Here is a 21,910-nt window from a genome sequence, read left to right on the forward strand (position 1 = left end):
TCCTTTCAAATTCCTCGTTATTTCTCCCTTTACTTTTATTCAATTATATTTCTTTTCTATATTTATCTATTTTATATGTTTTTATTCACTATACTTATTTTTGAGGCCTGTAATTCTTAAACAGGTATCATAGGCACCACTGTGGACAAATAGATAAGCTGTGAAGTTTCATAAAAGCATAGTGATGTTCATTCTGAAAACAAAATTCTTAAATAAGATCATTTTAATTGGCTTTTCCTCTGTTGTGGTGACAGCTTTGGAAAACCTTTGGGCCATATCTGGCTTTATGTTGTGCGTAAATAATTGGATGGCCAATATATATCACAGAGTAGAAGGAAAATACTGGGCGAAAAGCCAAAAATGCGGTCATAGGGCTAGTCTTTATCTTTTAAGAAGTTAAGAAATTCTTAAATTGAAACACAAATTTCTAGAATAAATAATTTTGGATCAGAGCTCCCTTTTTATTTGCTTTGAAAGCAGGCAAGGTGATCCAATATATATCAGAATTGTCCATTTCAAAAATCAAAAATTAACTATATTTTGCCTATGGTTGAATAAATCTGCACATCTTAATGACTGTTGTTTTTTTTTGCTTTTTTCTCACCATTCTCACTCAAGCCTTATTTTGTATGTGTGTGTGGTCATCACTACACAGTCTACTCAACTAAACACAGGAGAGAAGAACAATTGTGTAATTTCTATAGTTTTTTTCAATGTATGTTAACAGACAATAGGCAATAAAATTGTTTTATTCAGCAAATTGGAATTTCAGCCAACCTAGGAAAACCACAGGCACAAAGGAACAATTCTGGGAGAGTTATATTTCCCCTTGGTGGAGGATTTCCTAGAGGTTCTGGCCTTAATTCACATTCTTCCTTTCTCATTGAAAACATTTTATGAATGGAAAAGACCCAGAGGTCTATTGGAAAGAGAGATAAACTGCCTAAAGTTCTTTAATGTTAGTTTATAAGGGTGACCACAAGGTTCAGTGTCCAAAGATAAGCATTGAACTTAAATTCCTAAAGAGCTAGAGAAACAGCTGAGAACACTTTGAAGGATTAATTTAAATCAAAGAGATGATGGTGTAGTCAGTTTCACAAATCTCTGTAAGAATACTCTTCAATATTCTTAGAAATTATACTGCACCCACTGTATTTTCTCAGAAGTAAGAAAAGCATCTTAACTGAAGATACTGACGTGTCATGAAATTGATAATATTTGCTTAGTTTTCAATTTTATACATATACACGCACACCACTATTTAGGATTAGAACAGCAAGACAGAACTTCTTTCTCCAAAGGTTTCTTTTGTTCATGTCCATGCTAGGCCTCAGTTTTTAGGGTAGCTAATTATTTTGAGGTCTGAGCAACAGGAAGTCCTTTGTACTAAATTAGAAACAATGATTATTCCCGGGCCCACCCTTTCAGCCTTCACCTGCAACTGGAAGGAAATGCTTGCAACGAGGAAGGAAACAACAGGAACAGGGAGCTTCCAAAGTTGAAAGAAGTTGAAAGATTCTAAATCAAGCAATCTGCAAACAGAGTTAGAGATCACTATGGACACATGGGGATGATTACATAATAGCTCTTTCCAAATCGAATCTTTTGTGCACCTTCACAATTTAGTTTCTTTATGGATCCTGTCAATTTGCTGGTGCTTCTCCCCCCCACTCCTTTATATCATATTTATGTTGCTCTTGTTTGCAGCTTAATTTTTAAATTGGCTTAAGGGAAAATATGTATAGCTAAGATAAAACATGTATAACTAAGATAAAACAGATTTCAAGGTTATTCAGGCCACACGGCAGACTACCCTTCTGTGCATAATTCCCCTGCTGCTGTGTTCTCTCACTAACTTCTGAACCTTTATCATCAGTGATAGAATAACACTGTGAGTAGAACTTTGCCTAATACTGTATATGAATGTTTGCTGACTAGAAACCTATTATCTTTTTTTAAGCTAGTTAATTAAGAGCTTTTATATAAAAAAGTAGGTGCAGGTGACACCATGTTGTTGTTTCTTCAGTCACTTGAGATAAATGGGTTTCAGATATCTAAAGCCAACAGGAACATTCAACAGGAATACAAGAGAAAAATGCTACTTTAAAACCACATCCAGGTCAAATTTGGAATACTGAGGAGTAAAGGCTTATGTCATCTGTTTCTGTCCTGAAATTTTTTTGTTCTATCATGGCATCATGGCAACTAGACACTGTGGATTATCCCAAAGTTACCTGCTTCATTATGAAGACTAAACTTTAAATATTGTTTAATGGATTAAAAGTTGAGCAGAACTTTGCATTCTGGGTTTTTCTTTTACCTTGTTTTAATTGTTGGGTTGAGGATAACCTAAAATCTGGTTGTGACAGAAATAGGATGAAAATCTAGGCTGGATTCTGAAATGTTTCTTGCCTCAGCAAAATACAGGATAAATTTACGAACTGGAGCAATTTTGAGCAGTTGGAATCCTAACACCTGGAGAGGGAGGAAGACATTCTGAATAACATTGATAATAACTGGGCATAAGCATATAAAAAAGAAGTCCATTTAGGCATTGAAGTGTTCATTAATGCTATAGGGAGCCAGAAAAGATACTTTCTGTAGATTAAGATGCAGGGAGTCTCCTGCCTTGACAATTCCTCACCTGCTTAAATCTCTTTCCTTCTATCCCACCCATTCTGATTTGCAGTTGAGTTTATCTAAAGCAGGGGTGTCAAACACGCATCATGTGATGTATTGGGACTTTTTTCCCTTTCACTAAATGGGGTGGGGCCAGCACCTGATGCATCCGGCCCACGGGCCACAAGTTTGACACCCCTGATCTAAAGGATGCAAAAATACCTTTTGATGTTTTCATTTGTTTGTTTGTTTTTAACTTCTGAGGGTATTGTGTCTGATTCCAGTGCTATAGCTCATGTCATTTATTGACATAGTTGCTTCCTGCATCCTTGAGGGAGAATTCCAAGCTGGCTCGAGCCTTGCTACTTTGACCTTCATCTTTTTGGATTTTTGGTGGTCTTGTTAATACTGGATAAGCAGCATTGCCTCTGGCTGAAAATTTCTTAAAACCACCCCATATAAATACTTCTAAAAGAAAACTATTAGACATTTTTCATTAAGAAGTATCATCCTAGAAGCTATTTATACAAGATAATGATATTGAAAAATAAGAGTATTAATATAAGAAAGCTATATGTCCCTATTATGATTTGGATCCAAAGTGCCCTTCCAATAATGAAGAACTGTTTCATGTACATATCAGATCAAGTAAGCTCAATTTCAGGAGTTGTTTGGATGGTGTCAACCCCAGCATTCTTGAGTAGCTGTAGTGTACCAAGAACCTCAAAGAGTGCAATGTTGATATCTATCAAATATTTCTAACCAGTTATTTTAAGTAGCAGCATTAGTCACAGGCATGGTTTCGTTGACATCAAATGAAAAAGCAGGCACAAGCTCTTTTTTACTCTTTACAAAACAATGGGATAGAATAGTGTTTGAGTCTTTTTCTTCCTATGATTTGTTTTGCAATGATCAGAGACCTGCTCTTTTTGTACAGTATTTATTTAGTAACTAGAACCTATGATTAGGATCCACTTTTGAGGAGATGAACTGACTTTTAACAGCTATTTTAGCCATAGGTAATCCATATATAGGCAGAAAACAATATTTCCTCATGCTATTTTCTACCTGGAAAATAAATAAACATTCAGAAATACACTTGGTATATATTCACCTTTTTCTTTATTGCTGCAATAGGTCTATTGTATATCAAGAATGCATTAAATACAAGTTGAGTGCACAACCCATATCCACCAATTTTAAGATATTCAGATGGATTTTACTTCCATTGTCCTGTTCCACTGACTATCATACAAGAAGACCTGTCATAATTCTGATAGATTCACCAATGTTTAATGGTATAAATAAATATATAACTAATTTAAGGCACAATTTAATAAGTACTAGCTGAAGTGAGAAAAAAGTTTCAGTAATTTTCTAAATACTGCAGCAGGAACAACTTTCAGTTACTTGATCAGTACAGTACTTTTTCTTTTCCAAAGTAATTGCAAAGATCAAAGGAAGGATTTTCTCAGTTAACATGAAAAACAGTATATATTTTCATTGGGGCATTTTGATAATATCTTTAAAAAAATGAATGCAGATGCAACATTTGGATGTTATAGAAAACTAAGTAGAGTTGGTCCTAGTTAGTATTTGATGAAGGACTATTTGGGAATTCTAGGGCTGTGGCTGTAGACTGTGAGAAGAAATCAGTAACACATCACTTCTGTGTCCTATGAGGAAAACTGATATGTTCCTGCTAGTCACCCTGAGCTAATTTAACTTAAAGGTGAAAAAAACTGCAACCAAATACCATATGGTATGTAGAGTTGTTGATACATAGTACATTTTACATGGCATGTGAAACTGAGATTTTAATGATCTCTAAAATAGCATAGTGAAGCTCCACTGAAATATCTAGTCATGATGACCACATTACAGTAGTCTGATTGGGAGGTAACTAGACATGAGTGACAGGGAGCAACAATACAAAACTCTGCAAAGGCCCCCAAGTCATGACTACCATCTGCTCTTTCAGCAGGAGTCATGAGTCTAGGAGGATCCCCGGGTTGCAACTTGGGTCAATGTGGCAAAATGCCATCCATTCCAACACCAAAGATGGCATAGTCTTAAAGCCAGAAGCCCCAAACCAAAATGGCCTTCAATCTTGCCAGAGTAAGCTGAAATCTGTTGCTCTCCATGTACACCCTCACAACCTCTGGGTGCCAGGATAAAATGTTCATAGTATTGTTTAATTTGCAAGGGGCAAAGATATATAATTGGGTATCAACAGTATACTGCTGATACCTTATGCCATAGCGACAGATGAACTCACAGAAGAGTGTCGTATAAAAGTTAAATAGGAAAGGGGAAAACACTGCACCCTGTAGCACCCTACATAATAGTGATCAAGTGTGAGATTTCTCCTCCCCAACTACCACTGATTGGAATTGGCTTTGGAGAAAGGAGGCAAACCAGTACAGTTGATGCAGACTACCCCCAGTCTTCTGAGCCAATCAGGAAGGTTATCATGGTTGTATCAGAAGCTGCAGAGAGGTCAAATAGGGCAAGGATGATGCACAATCTCCATCCCACTTTCATCAGAGATTGTCTCAAAGCATAGCTGATTATATTTCCATCTCAGATCCGAAACCTAACTGAAAGGGATCGAGATAATTTGCTTCTTCCAAGGTCCTCTGAAGTTGCTGTGCAGAATCTATTAAATCATCTTTCCCAAAAAGGGGAAGTTAGTTAACAGTCATAAATTGCCCAATATAGTGGTGCCCAGTGATGGCTTCTTGAGAAATGTGATGAACCAAGACCTTCTCAAGATGTGAAGGGTCAATCCCCTCACTCAAGGAAGAATTATCCACCATTAGAACTCCCCAGGCTGCTTTAACCAGCCAGAAGGGACATGGATCTAAAAAGCAGGTGTCTCAGCTCATTGTCCTAATGTCCCTGTCCATATGTTGATGTGATTTCCTTTTAAAACATAGCTCAGACCCTGTTTGGAATCAGTAGATATGCTTCAACTTTTCTTGGCTATTGTCTTGACAATAAGTAATGTTTGTCTTTTCCTTTTGCATCTCATTAATTGTTGTCCATCCATCTTAAGTGTTGGTGTTCTAAAGAAATATCCTCATTGGAGGATCAAGAAACCAGTTTATTGGTTTATTTTAATCTGATGGTTACAAATCTGTTTGATTTGGGGTGGGCGGTATTGCAGTCTAAACACATTTGAAGGCAACATGTGGAAGAAGATTGCACTATATTCTTCCTGAATCTCTCTGGTCCCATTGTCTTTTGGATGTTGTTGGGTTCTCCCAGCCACCCCAGATACTCATGGCCAGAGGGTCAAAGATGATTGATAGGAAGTCCAGTGTCACTTGGGGACTACAGATTCCCACATTTCCTTTCAGTTAAAAGGGTTAGCTCAAATAATGCAACAAATAACTTAGCATATATTGTCCCAAATAATGTTTCACAAACATGTCCTTCAATATATAACTTAATCAGTCTTATCAGTGGATAGAGATTGGCCACCTCTGAATGTTTTCCTCGTTAAAGGGACAGGATTCTAGTTCTCTGAAATATGCAGTATGAAAACAATTTATTAAAAGCCAGTCAGTAATTGATTATGGATATGTACAGTATATGGTTAATACTTCATTGACAACAATCTTATATTAAGAATTTCCAGGCTATATTTTAATCTTAATTTTTTTTTTCTCTATCTTCTCTACTATTTCACATGAGACGGCGAGAATGCACACATCCAAGACCCTTTTTCATATTGTTTTATATTCTAATGCTCCCCTCTTGTGGAACACTCAATGACTACAAAACATGCAGTCTTATATTGTTATACTGTGGCTCTGTAGTTCAAATAAGTACTCTTTGATTGCTGTTATCAGTAAATTGAATCTTTTACTTAATTACTTGATTTGTGTCCACCTAGAGACTCATTCAAGTGTGAACAGAAGCTCTCTTCTGGCTAGTTCTAGGCTGGTGGTGATGGATGGGAACAGGAAAACAAGTGTCCTGTGTCATGCATCTTAAATCATGCAATTTCTACAACGTTTTCTATGTGACCTAACTGGAGCACACAAGGCACAGATTTAAGAACTATATATTTCTATTCTTATCCTTCCCAAAAATGTTTATTGACAGCAACTGAATCTAAGGAGAAAGAAGTGCCTACCCAATGCTTGCTCAAAGCTGGCATATTTGGAAATGAATGTCTAATGAGGTCAGGTATGAAGTATTTCCCCCTCTCCTTCCTCTCTTCGACAGCACATTTAACATAAAGACACTTTGGTATGGTTCTTTGCCTATCCTTTTCTTAATCAGTGGTATACCTGCTCTTTAAACTATTTATTAAAATATGGTCTTTATAATTAAATGGAAATGCTTAATTAAATGCTAATGCCTCCAATTACCATCTCACAGCAATGCCAGAAGAGGAATGGAGAAGTGAAATTTTAGATTTAGGGATCCCCTTTTATTCTTGCTGAGGCGGCTAACTCAACATTCCTGAAATCACTAATAGGCCTTTCCTAGGTATAACCCCTTATTTGGAACTGCCAATATCCCTTTTCCGGCATGTGCTTTCTTTGTAGCCTCCTAACCTAAAACACTCATATTTTGCTTGGCTGTATTGAAGGAGGAGGAAACAGAAGGCTAGGGAGATAAGGCACCTCAGTGGAGGCTGCAGGAAAACATTTATGATAGAGGCATCCTGAGCCTGCTGTGAACTCAGGTTCCGAATCTGTTCCCAGCAACAGGACACCAAGGATCTTTGCATCCCAATGGTAGGGAGAGGGATATATATATATATATATATATATATATATATATATATATATATATATATATATATGTATGTATGTATGTATGTATGTATGTATGTATGTATGTATGTATGTATGTATGTATGTATGTATGTATGGTGTTCGGCTTGGTTCGGTATTTTCCCACGTCATTGTAGTTCTTTTAAAGTTGTAGCAACGTTTCAGCAGAATCTCATCTGCCATCATCAGGCTTCTGTATTGTGTCCGTCTGTGGGTCAGACTTTTACAGTGGTTTCAGATTTAAATTTGGGGCAGCCTATTGCTGTGCCAGAATGGTTTTTCTTCATCCTGATTGGTTGGGAGTCTTGGTCTGTGTTTATTGGTCTCGGAGTTTGCTGTGTTCTGCTTGATGGGTGTCTCTGATATCTTCTGTCTGTTTTTGGCTCTTTTTGTATCTTGATTGGCTGGCAGCATTGTGTTACTTTAATGGAGGCCTTTAGTGCAGCTTGGCTTCGGGTAAATGGACTGGCTATCATTAGTTAGGAAGCTGGGTTTCATCTGGGTGCCTGGTTGGGGTGTGTTTGAGCTGGAGGTATCAGGGGATCTGTTTGTGCCCAGATTGAAAAAGACCAGAAAGCATGAACAGAAGAGATGATTCCACCAGGCTGTCAATCATTTGGAAGCCTGCACTCACAAACAAAAAATCTCCACACCACAAGCCAGGCAAACACCTGGGCACAAACAGATCCCCCTGATACCTCCAGCTCAAACACACCCCAACCAGGCACCCAGATGAAACCCAGCTTCCTAACTAATGATAGCCGTCCATTTACCCGAGCCAAGCTGCACTAAAGGCCTCCATTAAAGTAACACAATGCTGCCAGCCAATCAAGATACAAAAAGAGCCAAAAACAGACAGAAGATATCAGAGACACCCATCAAGCAGAACACAGCAAACTCCGAGACCAATAAACACAGACCAAGACTCCCAACCAATCAGGATGAAGAAAAACCATTCTGGCACAGCAATAGGCTGCCCCAAATTTAAATCTGAAACCACTGTAAAAGTCTGACCCACAGACGGACACAATACAGAAGCCTGATGATGGCAGATGAGATTCTGCTGAAACGTTGCTACAACTTTAAAAAAGAACTACAATGGCGGGAAAATACCGAACCAAGCCGAACACCATACATGTAAGTACCAGCGAAAACTTAAGAAAACATATATATATATATATGTTATGTCCCACCTTCTAAAATAAACAGTTAAGGCTGAAAGCAGCAGTCCTTGTAAAGAAAGGCAGCAAACAGGAAAATGTTATGTCCCACCTTTTAAAGTAAACAGATAAGGCTGAAAGCAACAGTCCTTGTAAAGAAAGGCAGCAAACAGGAATTTTCACAGATAGCTCCAATAAGTAAAAGTTCCAACGAACTAAATCCAAGACTCAACAAGATTCTTCAGATCAAAATCCTTCACAAAATAATTCCAATAAGTAGAAGTTCCAACGAATTAAATCCAAATCCCAACAAGATATTTCAGATCAAAATCCTCCAAACTGTGCTCTTCAGTTCTCCTTGCAAATAGACACTTTGTTCGGACAAAGTGCAAAGTCATATCTCTCCCTTTATAGAGTAACTAATTAGTCTAATTGCTGGTCTGCTCTCCTACTGTATCCTCGTTGGTTCCTCCTTGTCAGGAGGCGTCTTGTCCTGACATCTACCCAGCAATCATCCAAATTATCATCTTCTTCACCTGAAGATATCATTGGTTCCTCATTATCACCCGTTCCCGGCTGACCACCTAATTGAAGGGTGGAGGAGTTTGAAGGTTCAAGCCGATCTTGCAAATCAAATGCATTCATCTCCTCCTCATCGTTAGAACTTGCTGATTCATATAAGTCCTCCTCGCTGGAGCTGTCATTCAAAAAATCTGTAGCAGATGCCGGAATCACAACACTATCCCTCACCGCAGGGCCCTTCCCCCGGTCTGGCGATCCGGATGCGGTTTCGAAGGGAAGCGTGCATGAAAGTCTCGAAGCAGATCCGAAGCATGAAGTGTAGACGCATCCGTCCAGGAACAAACCTCCGAGTCATCTACCCTCCTCCTGACCAAATACTGGAGCGACCTTTGAGCCAATGGGAATCAGGGCGTCGACCACCGTATCGTCAACAGCAGGCTCCTCAGAAGGCAATGATAACGGACCCGGTTCAGCAGAATCACGTAATCGACAAACAGAAGAATCAGGAATCAAAAGAGATCGATGAAAGACGGGGTGAATACGCATGGATCGTGGCAAAGTGAGGCGGTATGCCACGGGATTAATAACTGCCTCAATCGGGAACGGACCAATAAACCGATGATCAAGTTTTCTAATAGGGCGATCGACCTTCAGATGTTTTGTAGATAGCCACACTTTATCACCCACAACTAACGGAGGTGTATCTCGACGGGACCGATCTGCAAACCGCTTATAATCTTCTTTTGCCTTGTTCAATTGTTGTATCAGTAGACGGCGAACTGCGTGTAGTTCTTCCAAAAACTCTCGGGTCTCAGGAACCGGGAATCCATCATAGTTAATGGGAAGAAACGCGGATGATAACCCATATTTGCAAAAAATGGCGTGACACGGGTGGAGGTATGCTGCGAGTTGTTAAACGCGAATTCTGCTAACGGAGGTATTTCACCCAATCGTTTTGTCGCAAATTAACAAAACATCTCAAATATTGAGTAAGAATCCCAATCACCTTCTCCGTCCCGCCATCAGTTTCCGGATGGTGCGCTGGCGCTAAACATACTTTCACTTGCAAAGCCGCCATTAACTGTTTCCAAAATTCTGCCGTAAACTGGACCCCACGATCAGAAACCACTCTATCAGGCAGTCCATGTAGACGGAAGATATGTTGCAAAAATAACTGAGCCGTAGTGCGGGACGATGGTAATTTCCGACAGGGAATGAAATGGGCCATTTTAGTCAACATATCCACTACCACAAGCACTGTTGTGAACCCCGATGAAGACGGTAAATGTGTCAGAAAGTCCATAGAGATCGCTCCCCATGGTCTACTTGGAGTCGGCAAGGGTTGCAAAAGTCCAGGAGGTGCACCAGATGCTGCTTTCGCTTGCCTACATTGAACGCATGAAGCGACGTAAGAAGACACATCATGGCGAACTCGAGGCCACCAAAAAGTCCGAGTGACCAAATGCAAGGTCTTGTGTAATCCAAAATGACCAGCAGCTGGGTTATCATGACATTGTGTCATGATGAGAGCCCTCAACGGTCTGGTAGGCACATATAATAAACCCCGATATTGAAGCAGATCGTCTTCAAAAGACCATGGAGAAGTTGGGCCAATGTCCTCCCGTCTCTGCTGCGTCCACGCATCCAAACGTTGCGCCTCTCGTAGTTGGGCCCGTAAATCTACCGGTTCCTGCAGTACGGCTAGAGATTCCGGTGGTAACACTGTCCGTAAAGGAAGAGGATCCTCGGCACAAGTATACTCCGGTTTCGAGATAATGCATCCGCCCTCCGGTTCTGACCACTTGGAGCGTAAGTAACCGAGAAATTAAATCTGGCAAAAATAACGACCAACGAATCTGCCTTTGATTCAATTTCCTAGCCGTGGTCAAATGTTCCAGGTTCCTATGATCTGTCCGAACCTCCACCTTGTGTCAAGCTCCCTCCAAATGATGTCTCCAAGTCTCAAAGCAACCTTAATAGCTAACAACTCTTTTTCCCAAATGGTATAGTTGCGTTCCGAGCTGTAAGCTTCTTAGAATAATAAGCGCAAGGAAACAAAAGAGCGCCATCCTCCGAAGCTTGTAACAGCACTGCTCCGATAGCGACATTAGAAGCATCTGTCTCGACCACAAATGGGCGATCCGGATCAGGATGTTTCAATATGGGTTCAGTTATAAATGCTTTTTCAAAGTGTCAAAAGCCTGTTGTTGTGGAGGCCCCCACACAAATGGAACCTTCTTACAAAGAAGCTGGGTTATGGGATCCATTATCTTCGCAAAACCTGGAATGAAAGTCCGATAATAGTTGGCAAATCCTAAAAGTCGTTGCACATCTTTAACCCGACGAGGAGCTTCCCAACTACACAACGTCTCAACCTTTTTGGGGTCCATAGCAATGCCCACAGGAGAAATAATGTGTCCCAAGAATTCGATAGACGACTGAAAAAAGAAACATTTTTCTAATTTAGCATAAAGTTTATGTTCCCGAAGACGCTGAAGCACTTGACGCACCTGCTGAAGATGTTGCTCTTTAGATTTTGAATAAATCAAAATGTCGTCCAAATATATGACAACAAACTTATCCAACATGTCTCGAAAGATATCGTTCATTAAATGTTGAAATACAGCAGGAGCGTTGGTCAAACCAAATGGCATAACGGTGTACTCGAAATGACCATAACGAGTGCCAAAAGCCGTCTTCCACTCGTCTCCCTACGCATCCGAACCAAATTGTAAGCTCCGTAAGTCAAGTTTCGTGAAAATTGTAGCTTCCCGTAACCGCTCCAACAATTCGGAGATGAGCGGTAAGGATAGCTATTTCTCACAGTGATAGCATTTAAGCATCTATAGTCACAACAAAGGCGAAGTTCTCCCGACTTCTTCTTGACAAAGAGAGCGGGTGCTGAAAGAGGGATGACGAAGGTCGAATAAATCCCGAGCTAGATTTTTAGTCAAAAATTCTCGAAGTGCAACTAGTTCAGGCTCAGACAAAGAATACAACCTCCCCTTTGGTAATGGGCGTCCGGTATCAAATCCACGGGACAGTCGTAAACACGATGTGGTGGTAATTGATCTGCCTCCTGTTCACTGAAAACATTGGGGAAATCCGACAGCTCTGAAGGAATCGAGGCAGCAGAAGCGACAATATGTTGGCCTGCGCAGACATGTCTCAGGTGGTCCACACATTGCAGGCTTGGAAAAGAAACAGCGTTCTGCGCCCAAGCCACCAACGGATCGTGTAGACGCAGCCAGGATACTCCGAGCACCAAAGGAAGATGGAGGTTCGAAGTGATATAAAAACTTATCGCCTCCTCGTGATCCCCAATACGCATACGCAGTGGTTGGGTGGCAAGCGAATAGGTCCCGACTTGAGTTCGCGCCCATCTACGGTTTCCACCTGCATGGGGGATTCACAGGCACTAAAGGAACTTTGAAATGTTTTACAAAATCATAATCCATAAAGCTAGTCGTAGCCCCTGAATCCACCAGTGCCACGGCAGGGATTCCCTCCTTCCGAGATTGCAAGAATATGCGAGTGTCCAAAAGTAAATGTCGAGGAGGGCCAGAATTAACTTCAGCAATTTGAGATGAAAGTGAATACTGTGCCCGACCTAGGGTTTCCCTGAGGTCGGGCCTACCCGTTTCCCGACGGACCAGCAATGGGTTTTGATACAGGTCCACGAGTCCCCTTCCGAGTGCAGGAATTTGCAAAATGTCCCGAACCCCGCAATAAAGGCACAAACCTTCCTGAAATCTTCTCGATCGTTCCTGAACTGTTAAACGAGGGCGGAGTGCGCCTATCTCCATCGGCTCCTCTGCTGGAATTCTGGATTGGAAAACCCTCATAGACGGGGTGCGTGAACGAGGAAACACAGGTGGCTCTGCAACGGTCCGTTTACACCCATCGATGTTGTAGGCGAGCTTCAATACGTAAGCATTGAGTAATCAATGTGTCCAAAGTTGAAGCACGCTCTGCATGAATTAGTTCATCCTTGATAATGTCGGACAAACCCTCTTGGAATGCTGCCATGTGAGCTGGTTCATTCCAGGTGGAGTCCATACACAACAAGCGAAATTCTGCAACGTATTCTTGCAATGAGTGTTTACCTTGAATAATATCCCTCAATTTTCTGTCCACAGTTTGAGATTTAATTGGATTCTCAAACATAACGTTCATCTGTTGAATAAACCCCTGGAAATCGTCCAGTAATGGACTATCTTGTACTAATAAGGGAGTAGCCCATTTGGCAGCCTGCCCGGTTAACAAACTAATAATAAAGCCAATTTTAACTCGATCGGTTGGAAAATCCTCCGGCCTCACAGAAAAATACAATTGGCATTGACCCAAAAATGTTGAAAACATGTCCGTTTGCCCAGAAAATTTATCTGGCATAGCTATCGAATTTTTCTCACAGGGGTGCAGGGGAACTCCAGCTGCAGCTGAAACAGTTTGAGAATTGGCAACGAGCGATAATAATTGTGTTACCTGATTTTGAAGGGATACGTTGCTCTGAAGTAATTGATTTATTTGCATCTGTTGCTGCTCCACCAATTGTTGCATTTGAGTTGAATCCATCGTTGCAAAGATGGTCTGTTGGGTCGGAACAAAATGTTATGTCCCACCTTCTAAAATAAACAGTTAAGGCTGAAAGCAGCAGTCCTTGTAAAGAAAGGCAGCAAACAGGAAAATGTTATGTCCCACCTTTTAAAGTAAACAGATAAGGCTGAAAGCAACAGTCCTTGTAAAGAAAGGCAGCAAACAGGAATTTTCACAGATAGCTCCAATAAGTAAAAGTTCCAACGAACTAAATCCAAGACTCAACAAGATTCTTCAGATCAAAATCCTTCACAAAATAATTCCAATAAGTAGAAGTTCCAACGAATTAAATCCAAATCCCAACAAGATATTTCAGATCAAAATCCTCCAAACTGTGCTCTTCAGTTCTCCTTGCAAATAGACACTTTGTTCCGGACAAAGTGCAAAGTCATATCTCTCCCTTTATAGAGTAACTAATTAGTCTAATTGCTGGTCTGCTCTCCTACTGTATCCTCGTTGGTTCCTCCTTGTCAGGAGACGTCTTGTCCTGATATCTACCCAGCAATCATCCAAATTATCATCTTCTTCACCTGAAGATATCATTGGTTCCTCATTATCACCCGTTCCGGCTGACCACCTAATTGAAGGGTGGAGGAGTTTGAAGGTTCAAGCCGATCTTGCAAATCAAATGCATTCATCTCCTCCTCATCGTTAGAACTTGCTGATTCATATAAGTCCTCCTCGCTGGAGCTGTCATTCAAAAAATCTGTAGCAGATGCCGGAATCACAACATATATATAAAATATAGGGTCACTATGTCTGTATGTCTGTATGTATGTCTGTATGTATGTATGTATGTATGTATGTATGTATATAGGGTCAATATAATTTAGAGTCACTTTCATCTCATGTTGCCATTTTTGTAGTGCAGGCAAGGGGATTTTATATGAAGGATGCAACAGTGGAAGAATGTTGATACTTTCAACCTCTGCTTGGAAATTCTCCAGATATATCTGGTCAGCCACTGTTTGACATAAGATGCTGACTTAGGTAGTCCTGTGTAATGACATAGCAAAGAAAACCCTTCCATTCTAGCAAATACTTTGAGGTTGAGATGGAAGGCATTGCTCTGTATGCCCCCCGTTTTCTTTTCCAAATTTTCCCAATGGCAGGAATCACACAACTTACTTCAGTAGGCCAACAGCAGAGAGGATCAGCTTTAACTTTGAACTTTACCAAGCATTTGCAAGGCAAAGCACCCTAGTCAACCATACTACAGATCCTGCCAAATTTGGTCAGTTTAGGGCAGGGACTGCAAGCCCCACACAATCATCCTCCAAGAAAAAGAGGGAGTTGTTGTTCAATAGCTGAAACAAAAGGCCTGGGTACCACAGAAGCCAAACTCTAGCCCATTTGCCAAAGTGGCCATTGGGGAGGAATCATTGTCATAACGAAATCTTGCCAGTGCCATCTTTGTGGAAGTGGTCACAAAGGTTACAAAGCCTTAACTCAGTTAACATAATTAAATGCTTCTTGAACCAACTATGAAGCATTATGATTTTACTTGAGGCATCCTGTGTGGATGAACCCTGCATATTTTCTAAGATTGGATCCCCAAACAGTCTTGTTTCCAGATTTGGGAGATATTATATTCTTAGGTTCTGTAATAAAGATCTGTGTGAAATGAACAGGATGGCAGTTCACATGCTTTTCACTTAATTCAGAAAAAGACTTAAGTTTTTCAGTTCTTATGGTGTTTCTTTACAGAAATGTCCAGTGTGTGTCTGAACAACCCTGCTTACCAGTTCCCATAAAATGCTGAGTCAGCATTCTGGAATTCCGAGCGTGGGCAGCACTGCTAAGATCTTACTTAAATGTGACAAAATTTGTTCTTACAAAAACCTGATATTATCTTATTGAGGTGGTGACATACACTAAAATTATCTGATTCACATGGAATTGTGGTTTATTCATATTCATGAGTTGAAGAGATTAAAAACCAATTCTTATCCCTGGCTTTCTTGGTTGGAGTATCTTAAAAGAAACTGCACAATGTCCAGTTGCAAAGTTCTTTTTTTTAAAAAAAGTTTTATTGTTTTTAAGACAAACATAAACAAACACAACATAAAAACATCAAACCATCTTCCATATATGTGCATACAGTGTGTCGATTGGTTTACAAATTGTTTTGTGCTTCCACTTCGTAGTCTTCAATTACAATTACATTGTATATGTTCTCATGTTGTCAATCAAATATTCCTAAATACATTAACATCATTGTTAATCAATCATTTGACTATACTATTATTCATTCATGTTTTATAAGATAATCTATATTTTACTTAATTTGTTTTATGACAGTTCATATTATCATCTCAAATCTATCCTATAATCATTTTGTAGATATAATAAAAAATACATCTTTATATATTCATTATGTTCTAAAAATCTGCATATTTCATTACCATGTTTTATTGTCTAACCATTGATGGAATAGATCCCAAATTTTATAAAATTGTTTATCTTCTTGTTCTCTGCTTTCAAATATCAATCTCATTTCAGCACATTCCAATATTTTCTTAATAGCTTCCTCCTGTGTTGGTATTTTCTCATTTTTCCAGTTTTTAGCAAATACGATCCTAGTCGCTATTAATACATTTACAATCAAATATTTCAATTCCTTACTGTATATTTCAGGTAAAATTCCCAATAAAAATATCTCTGGTTTCAAGTCTATGTGTTTTTTTGTCATTTTTTCCACCCATGTGTGGATTTTAGTCCAATATTTTTTGGCATCCGCACAAGTCCACCACATATGGTAATATGAGCCAGGTACCTGATGACATTTCCAACATTTTTCAGATTTGTTCTTGAACATTCTTACTATTCTTGTTGGGGGGAAATGCCACCTGTAAAACATCTTATACAAATTTTCTTTATATGCTGTTGACATTGTCATTTTATAATTTTGAGACCACAATTTTTGCCATTTCTCTAGATCAATCCCATATCCAAAATTCTTCCCCCAAACAATCATTGTTTCTTTGACTTGTTCTTCTAGTTTAATTTCTGATAAATATCCATACAATTTTTAATCACCTTTTCATCAGTACCTGTCAAAAACTTATCTAAATCAGTCAATTTATCATAGAAACCTTCTATTTTAGAATCTTTATCATACCTTGAATGTATTTGCACATATGAAAACCAATTCATCTTTATACTTTGTTCCTCTAGTTTTTGCATAGATTTAAGTTCACCCTTTTCATTCAATATTTCACCATATCTAACTGTTTATTCCTTTTTGTATATTATAGGATAAGAAAATGCTTCGATAGCCAGACTGGAATTTTCAAATAACATTGCCTTTTAGTCTTCTCCCAATTTAACCACAGAGACTCCCGTATATAATGTCTTCTAAAATACCCCTGTGTTTTAGTTCCTTTATACCATAAAAAAGCATGCCACCCCAACAACAGATCATGTCCTTCTAATGTCAACAATCTAGCATTTCTTAATGTTATCCATTTCTTAACCCACATCAAATTTAGAGCTTGGTAGTACAACTCCCAATTAGGCAAACCAAATCCTCCTCTTATTCTAGCATTTTGCAAAAGTTTTAACTTTATTCTCGCTTTCTTACCTTGCCATATATATTTCAACACAATTTTATTTAAATCTTCAAAGTAGTCTTTTCCAAGCCTAATTGGAATTGTTTGGAACAAATATAAAATTATGGGTAATATATTCATCTTGATTGTTGATATTCTCCCTATTAATGACAGTTGTAAATTTTCCCATTTCGCCAAATCTAGCGCTATCTGCTGCTTAAGTTTTATATAGTTATTCTCTTTTAGTGTACTACATCTTGCTGTCAAATGTATCCCCAAGTACTTGATCTTATTTGTGACCTGGATTTTCAATACATCCGCCAGTTCTTCCTTTTGTCTTGATAACATATTCTTTGTCAAAATCTTTGTTTTGTCTTTATTTTCAAACCAGCCACCTTCCCATATACCTCTATCTTTTCTATCAATTTTAATGCTGTTTCTAGTGGGTCTTCTGAAATGAAAACCAGATCATCTGCGAATGCTTGCAATTTAAATTCTTCCTTTTTAATTTTCATCCCTTTTATGTCCTTTTCTTCTCTAATATTTCTGTTTAGCATTTCCAAGGTTAACACAAACAACAAAGGTGACAGTGGGCACCCTTGTCTTGTTCCTTTTCTTATATCAATAGAGTCCATTAATTCTTCCTCTATCATTACCTTTGCCGTTTGCTTATGATATATAGCTTCTATTGCTTGGATGAATTTTTTACCAAAACCCATCTGTTCCAGCTGTAATAACAAATCGCCAATTCACATTGTCAAATGCCTTCTGTGCATCTAAGAATATCAAAGCCATTTGTTTTTCAGGGTGTGCCTCGTAGTATTCCAAAATGTCCAAGATTACTCTCATATTGTCTTTAATTTGTCTCTTTGGCAGAAATCAATTTTGATCAGGGTGAATAAAATTATTTAGGTATTTTTTAAGTCTTTCGGCCAAAATTGAAACAAAAATTTTATAATCTGCGTTTAGTGGGGAAATAGGTCTATAGTTCTTGATTTGTAATGGGTCAGCCTCCTCTTTTGGGAGTTGCAAAGTTCTTATAATTGCAGATTCTCATGCAGAGCATGAGACAATTTTGCTTCTGTGTATCAGTCTTATTACTATTCTAGCTGTATGTATCTGTAGTAGTTTAGTAGATCCACTTAAAGCAAAGTATCTTACATCTGCAAACATAGTTGGAATTTAATGTCAAAGCTTGTAAAAACAAGTCATGAGCATGAAGGATCATGGTACCTTTTTGCTATATACCTTGCTTTCTGATACATACCTCACTGAGATCAAGAATTTGAGTACTTCTACCACCTCAGTGCCTTGGGACGTCATAGACCTCTAATGTCATACATTCTTTTTGACATATATATCCACACTGAAATAACAATCACATGTTTTGTGAATGCCTTGAGAAAGGGAATTATTAATTAATTCTAGTGTCAACCCTAAAGCTGACCTGATTGGAACCATCTTGGAGCTTCAGCGTTGCCACACTGGAGCTGAGGGAGGGGGGATTAGAGAGAGCAGGGGTTGTGTAGCCAAAATAAAATATTTTCTCTTGAGAACCAAGGACATTCTCACACCTGAACCATGGGAGGAGGAGTGAGGTCACCAGACAACCAGGCAGCTTCTTGATTGGATCTTGTGATTGTTTGGGGTTGTAGGAAAACTTTCTCTTTTAATTAGATGAAAACTGCAGGAACCTTCAGAGTCAGTTTTCACCAGATTTATGCCAATATGATATTTCCAATAAAGCTATTCTTTAAGGAATTCATCTGCCTCTGAGTTTTACTTGGAACCCTGACATTTAGCTCCATTCCTTGATATTCATGTATTTGGTCTAAAGTCTAAATGGGACCTGTGTGCCATTAGAATCTGGGTCTATCACTGAAGACTTCTTCCTAACCATCTGGAGAAAACTTATACTTTCAGATCCAGATTAAGACATCATCTTTATCACAAGCACATTAAATTTGAATGCTAACTTACTAAAGGCTACAGTATCCACTTGGATTAGAAGTACCCTCAGATCTGTCATATAGATGGAGTTTTATAGTAATGGGACAAATTTGTATCATAGAGAAACATAATTGTCTCATGCTTTGTGTGCCTCTCAAGACTAGCATATATATTTAGAAGAAATCAAATGAATGATCTTGACATATATACATATGTACAGTTTCCAGCTCTGCTTCTTCCTTCACTTCTATTCTGGTTAGGCTCTGTTGATTCAGTGTGCTTTTCTTTATTGGGTTTGTAAATAACTTTGCATAAAATTGGATATAATAGGTATGTGGACCATGCTGCTGTTCAAATGATATTAAAGAAATAGTGAAGACTGAATCAAATAGTCAGAAGAGGATGGTTTATATAATGTAGCAATAGATTTTCAAACAAAAAGGTAGCTGTTTATTACATTTTCCTGGAGTGGATAATGTATATTTGAAAAATACAGATTATATTCTGTTATGGAGATATGATTGAGCTCTGTTATTAAATGAGATGGTGATGGAAATACATGTTAAGCTGCAAGTAGGGAATTACAGTATAAAGCAAGAGTTCCAATATAGGTTTATTGAAATGTTAGTTATTCCAGAAAAAAGGGTGTGTACACGTGTATTTTTATATGCGTGGTATCTCAGTGTGTAAATAAGGTGATAGTAAATGGTAATCAACCAATGGACAAGTGCCTTAGCTAGCTCTGATGATAGACTAAAGAAGATAACATGACACCAATGACTTTATGATTCAGCATTGAGGATGGACTTCTTGATATTTGATGCTTACTTTAAAGCAGGAGTGTCAAATTCATGGTGTGACGTATCAAGACTTTTTTCCCCTTCATTAAACCAGGTGTGGGCATGGCCAGCCCTGCTTTATTAGAGAATAAAATAATAAATATAATATAATAATAAAAATAAATAATAAAATGAATAAAAACTGCTGCCCAAACTGCCGCCTACATCATCAATCATCTGTGATCGTCAAATCCCACGTCGGAGGTCCTGATCTCAGAGCACAGCCCTGCTAATTCATGCAGTAGCCTAATTTCTAAGATCGCTGACCAAAGACAAGGGGATCCGTGAGAAGACAGACCTAATCCCTAAGATCGCTAGCTGATGATCTGAAGTAACGAGTGAAGATTAACCTTCTGCCAAAAGACTTTCATAGTTACCTTCAGCCTAATATATTCCTGAAGACAAGAAGATCCGTGTGAAGACAGATCTGGTTCCCAAAAAATCACTAACTGAAGATCTGAAGAAACAAGTAAAGAGTAACCTTCTGCCAAAAGACTTTCATCTATACTTCCAACCTAATATATGCCCTCTTCCTATACCCCCCAGGACCATCCAAACTAAATCTTCTCCTCTTCCTCCCATTATTCTCTTCCTGCCCTAATTTTTCACAATATAACTCTGTTTAATTGATTAACTGATCTTACTAAATAATTAATTAATTTTTACAATTATTTATCATTAGTGAGTAATAAATTATAATAGATTATCATAGACTAGTGGTTATTGATTAGTTTGGTTAACTATTTTGAATATTAGTATGATTAGTATGTTTAATGCAAATTAATGATTAGGACAATTAATTGACTAGTGTGTTTATTGATTAATGTAATTAATTATTAGAGTGATTATTGATTAGTTAAATTAATTGACTAGTGTGATTAGTATAATAGACTGTTTGGCACGATATTACTTTATTGATTACCACAATACCTTGTTTGATTGAACAACCTAATCAACAAACCATCTCAACAAACCCACCATGCCAGGAAAACAATCCAATGTCAAACCTCAACCAAAAAAGAAAGTACTCCCTATTAATGAACCACAAGACTCTTGCTCTTGCCTTATTTGTAAGGAATCTTTAAAGGAGAATGAAGATTACATCAAATGTTCTCTTTGTAACAACTACGCTCACCATAATTGCTTAGGATTACCCAAGCAAATGGCTCTATTCCTAAAAACATCTGCCAATGCTTTTCCATATTTCTGTCCGCCATGCAGACCCAAACTAGAAAAATACATTACCCTGTTTGAAAGAGTCGATACCATTGAAACACGTATAACATCCCTTGACACCATTGTAGCATCCCTGGACACTATACAAACTAGATTGGGAAACCTTGAAAAAAAAGAGACAGCACTAAAAAATGAACATCTAACATCTACAGACCATATCTCTACTCAACAACTGCAACCAAAACCCAATCCACAAAAAACAACAAATCCTACAAATATTGATATCCCCATCCTCATCAAAGAAGCTGTTGAGCATGAACGGAAGCGACCAAATGCCATCTTATTTGGTCTAGAGGTCAATGACAATGATGACATCTCTAATGTTTGAAATATCATCAGAGACAATCAAGCATCAACCATCTCCCCTGAAGAAAAACTTGATATTTCCCGTGTTGGTCCTGAGCTTAAAAACAAAGACTGCATAACTGGACAGAAGCATTCCTGTCAAACAGGCAACAAATGGTCAAATTGGAGCATCCTATCAAATCCTGTACCTGTCAACAGTGGTGTCCCTCAAGGCAGTGTTCTAGGACCAACTCTCTTCATACTCTATATTAATGACCTCTGTGATTATATTAAGAGCAACTGTGTTCTTTTCGCTGACGATGTAAAGCTATTCAACACCACTGACAATGCTGCTACCC

At 38.5% G+C, this 21,910-nt stretch overlaps 1 protein-coding gene across 2 annotated transcripts in view; it reads left to right on the forward strand.

Annotated features, from left to right (window-relative positions):
• The window catches only part of AFAP1L1 (actin filament associated protein 1 like 1), a 94,909-nt gene that overhangs the window by 34,684 nt on the left and 38,315 nt on the right, over window positions 1–21,910 (forward strand). The window contains exon 1 of one of the 2 annotated variants that reach the window (XM_087955462.1): window positions 4,587–4,737. The exons of the other annotated variant lie outside the window; for it this stretch is intronic. Within the exon in view, the coding sequence (XP_087811588.1) occupies window positions 4,647–4,737 (91 nt within the window). The 5' untranslated portion in view covers window positions 4,587–4,646. Of the gene's footprint in view, window positions 1–4,586; window positions 4,738–21,910 lie in introns of those variants that run through there. 2 annotated transcript variants of the gene reach the window in all.

The sequence above is a fragment of the Notechis scutatus genome, chromosome 2, assembly GCF_049901735.1.
Source record: "Notechis scutatus isolate UNSWTSFEM ecotype Mainland chromosome 2, rNotScu1.2, whole genome shotgun sequence".
Lineage (NCBI taxonomy): Eukaryota > Metazoa > Chordata > Lepidosauria > Squamata > Elapidae > Notechis > Notechis scutatus.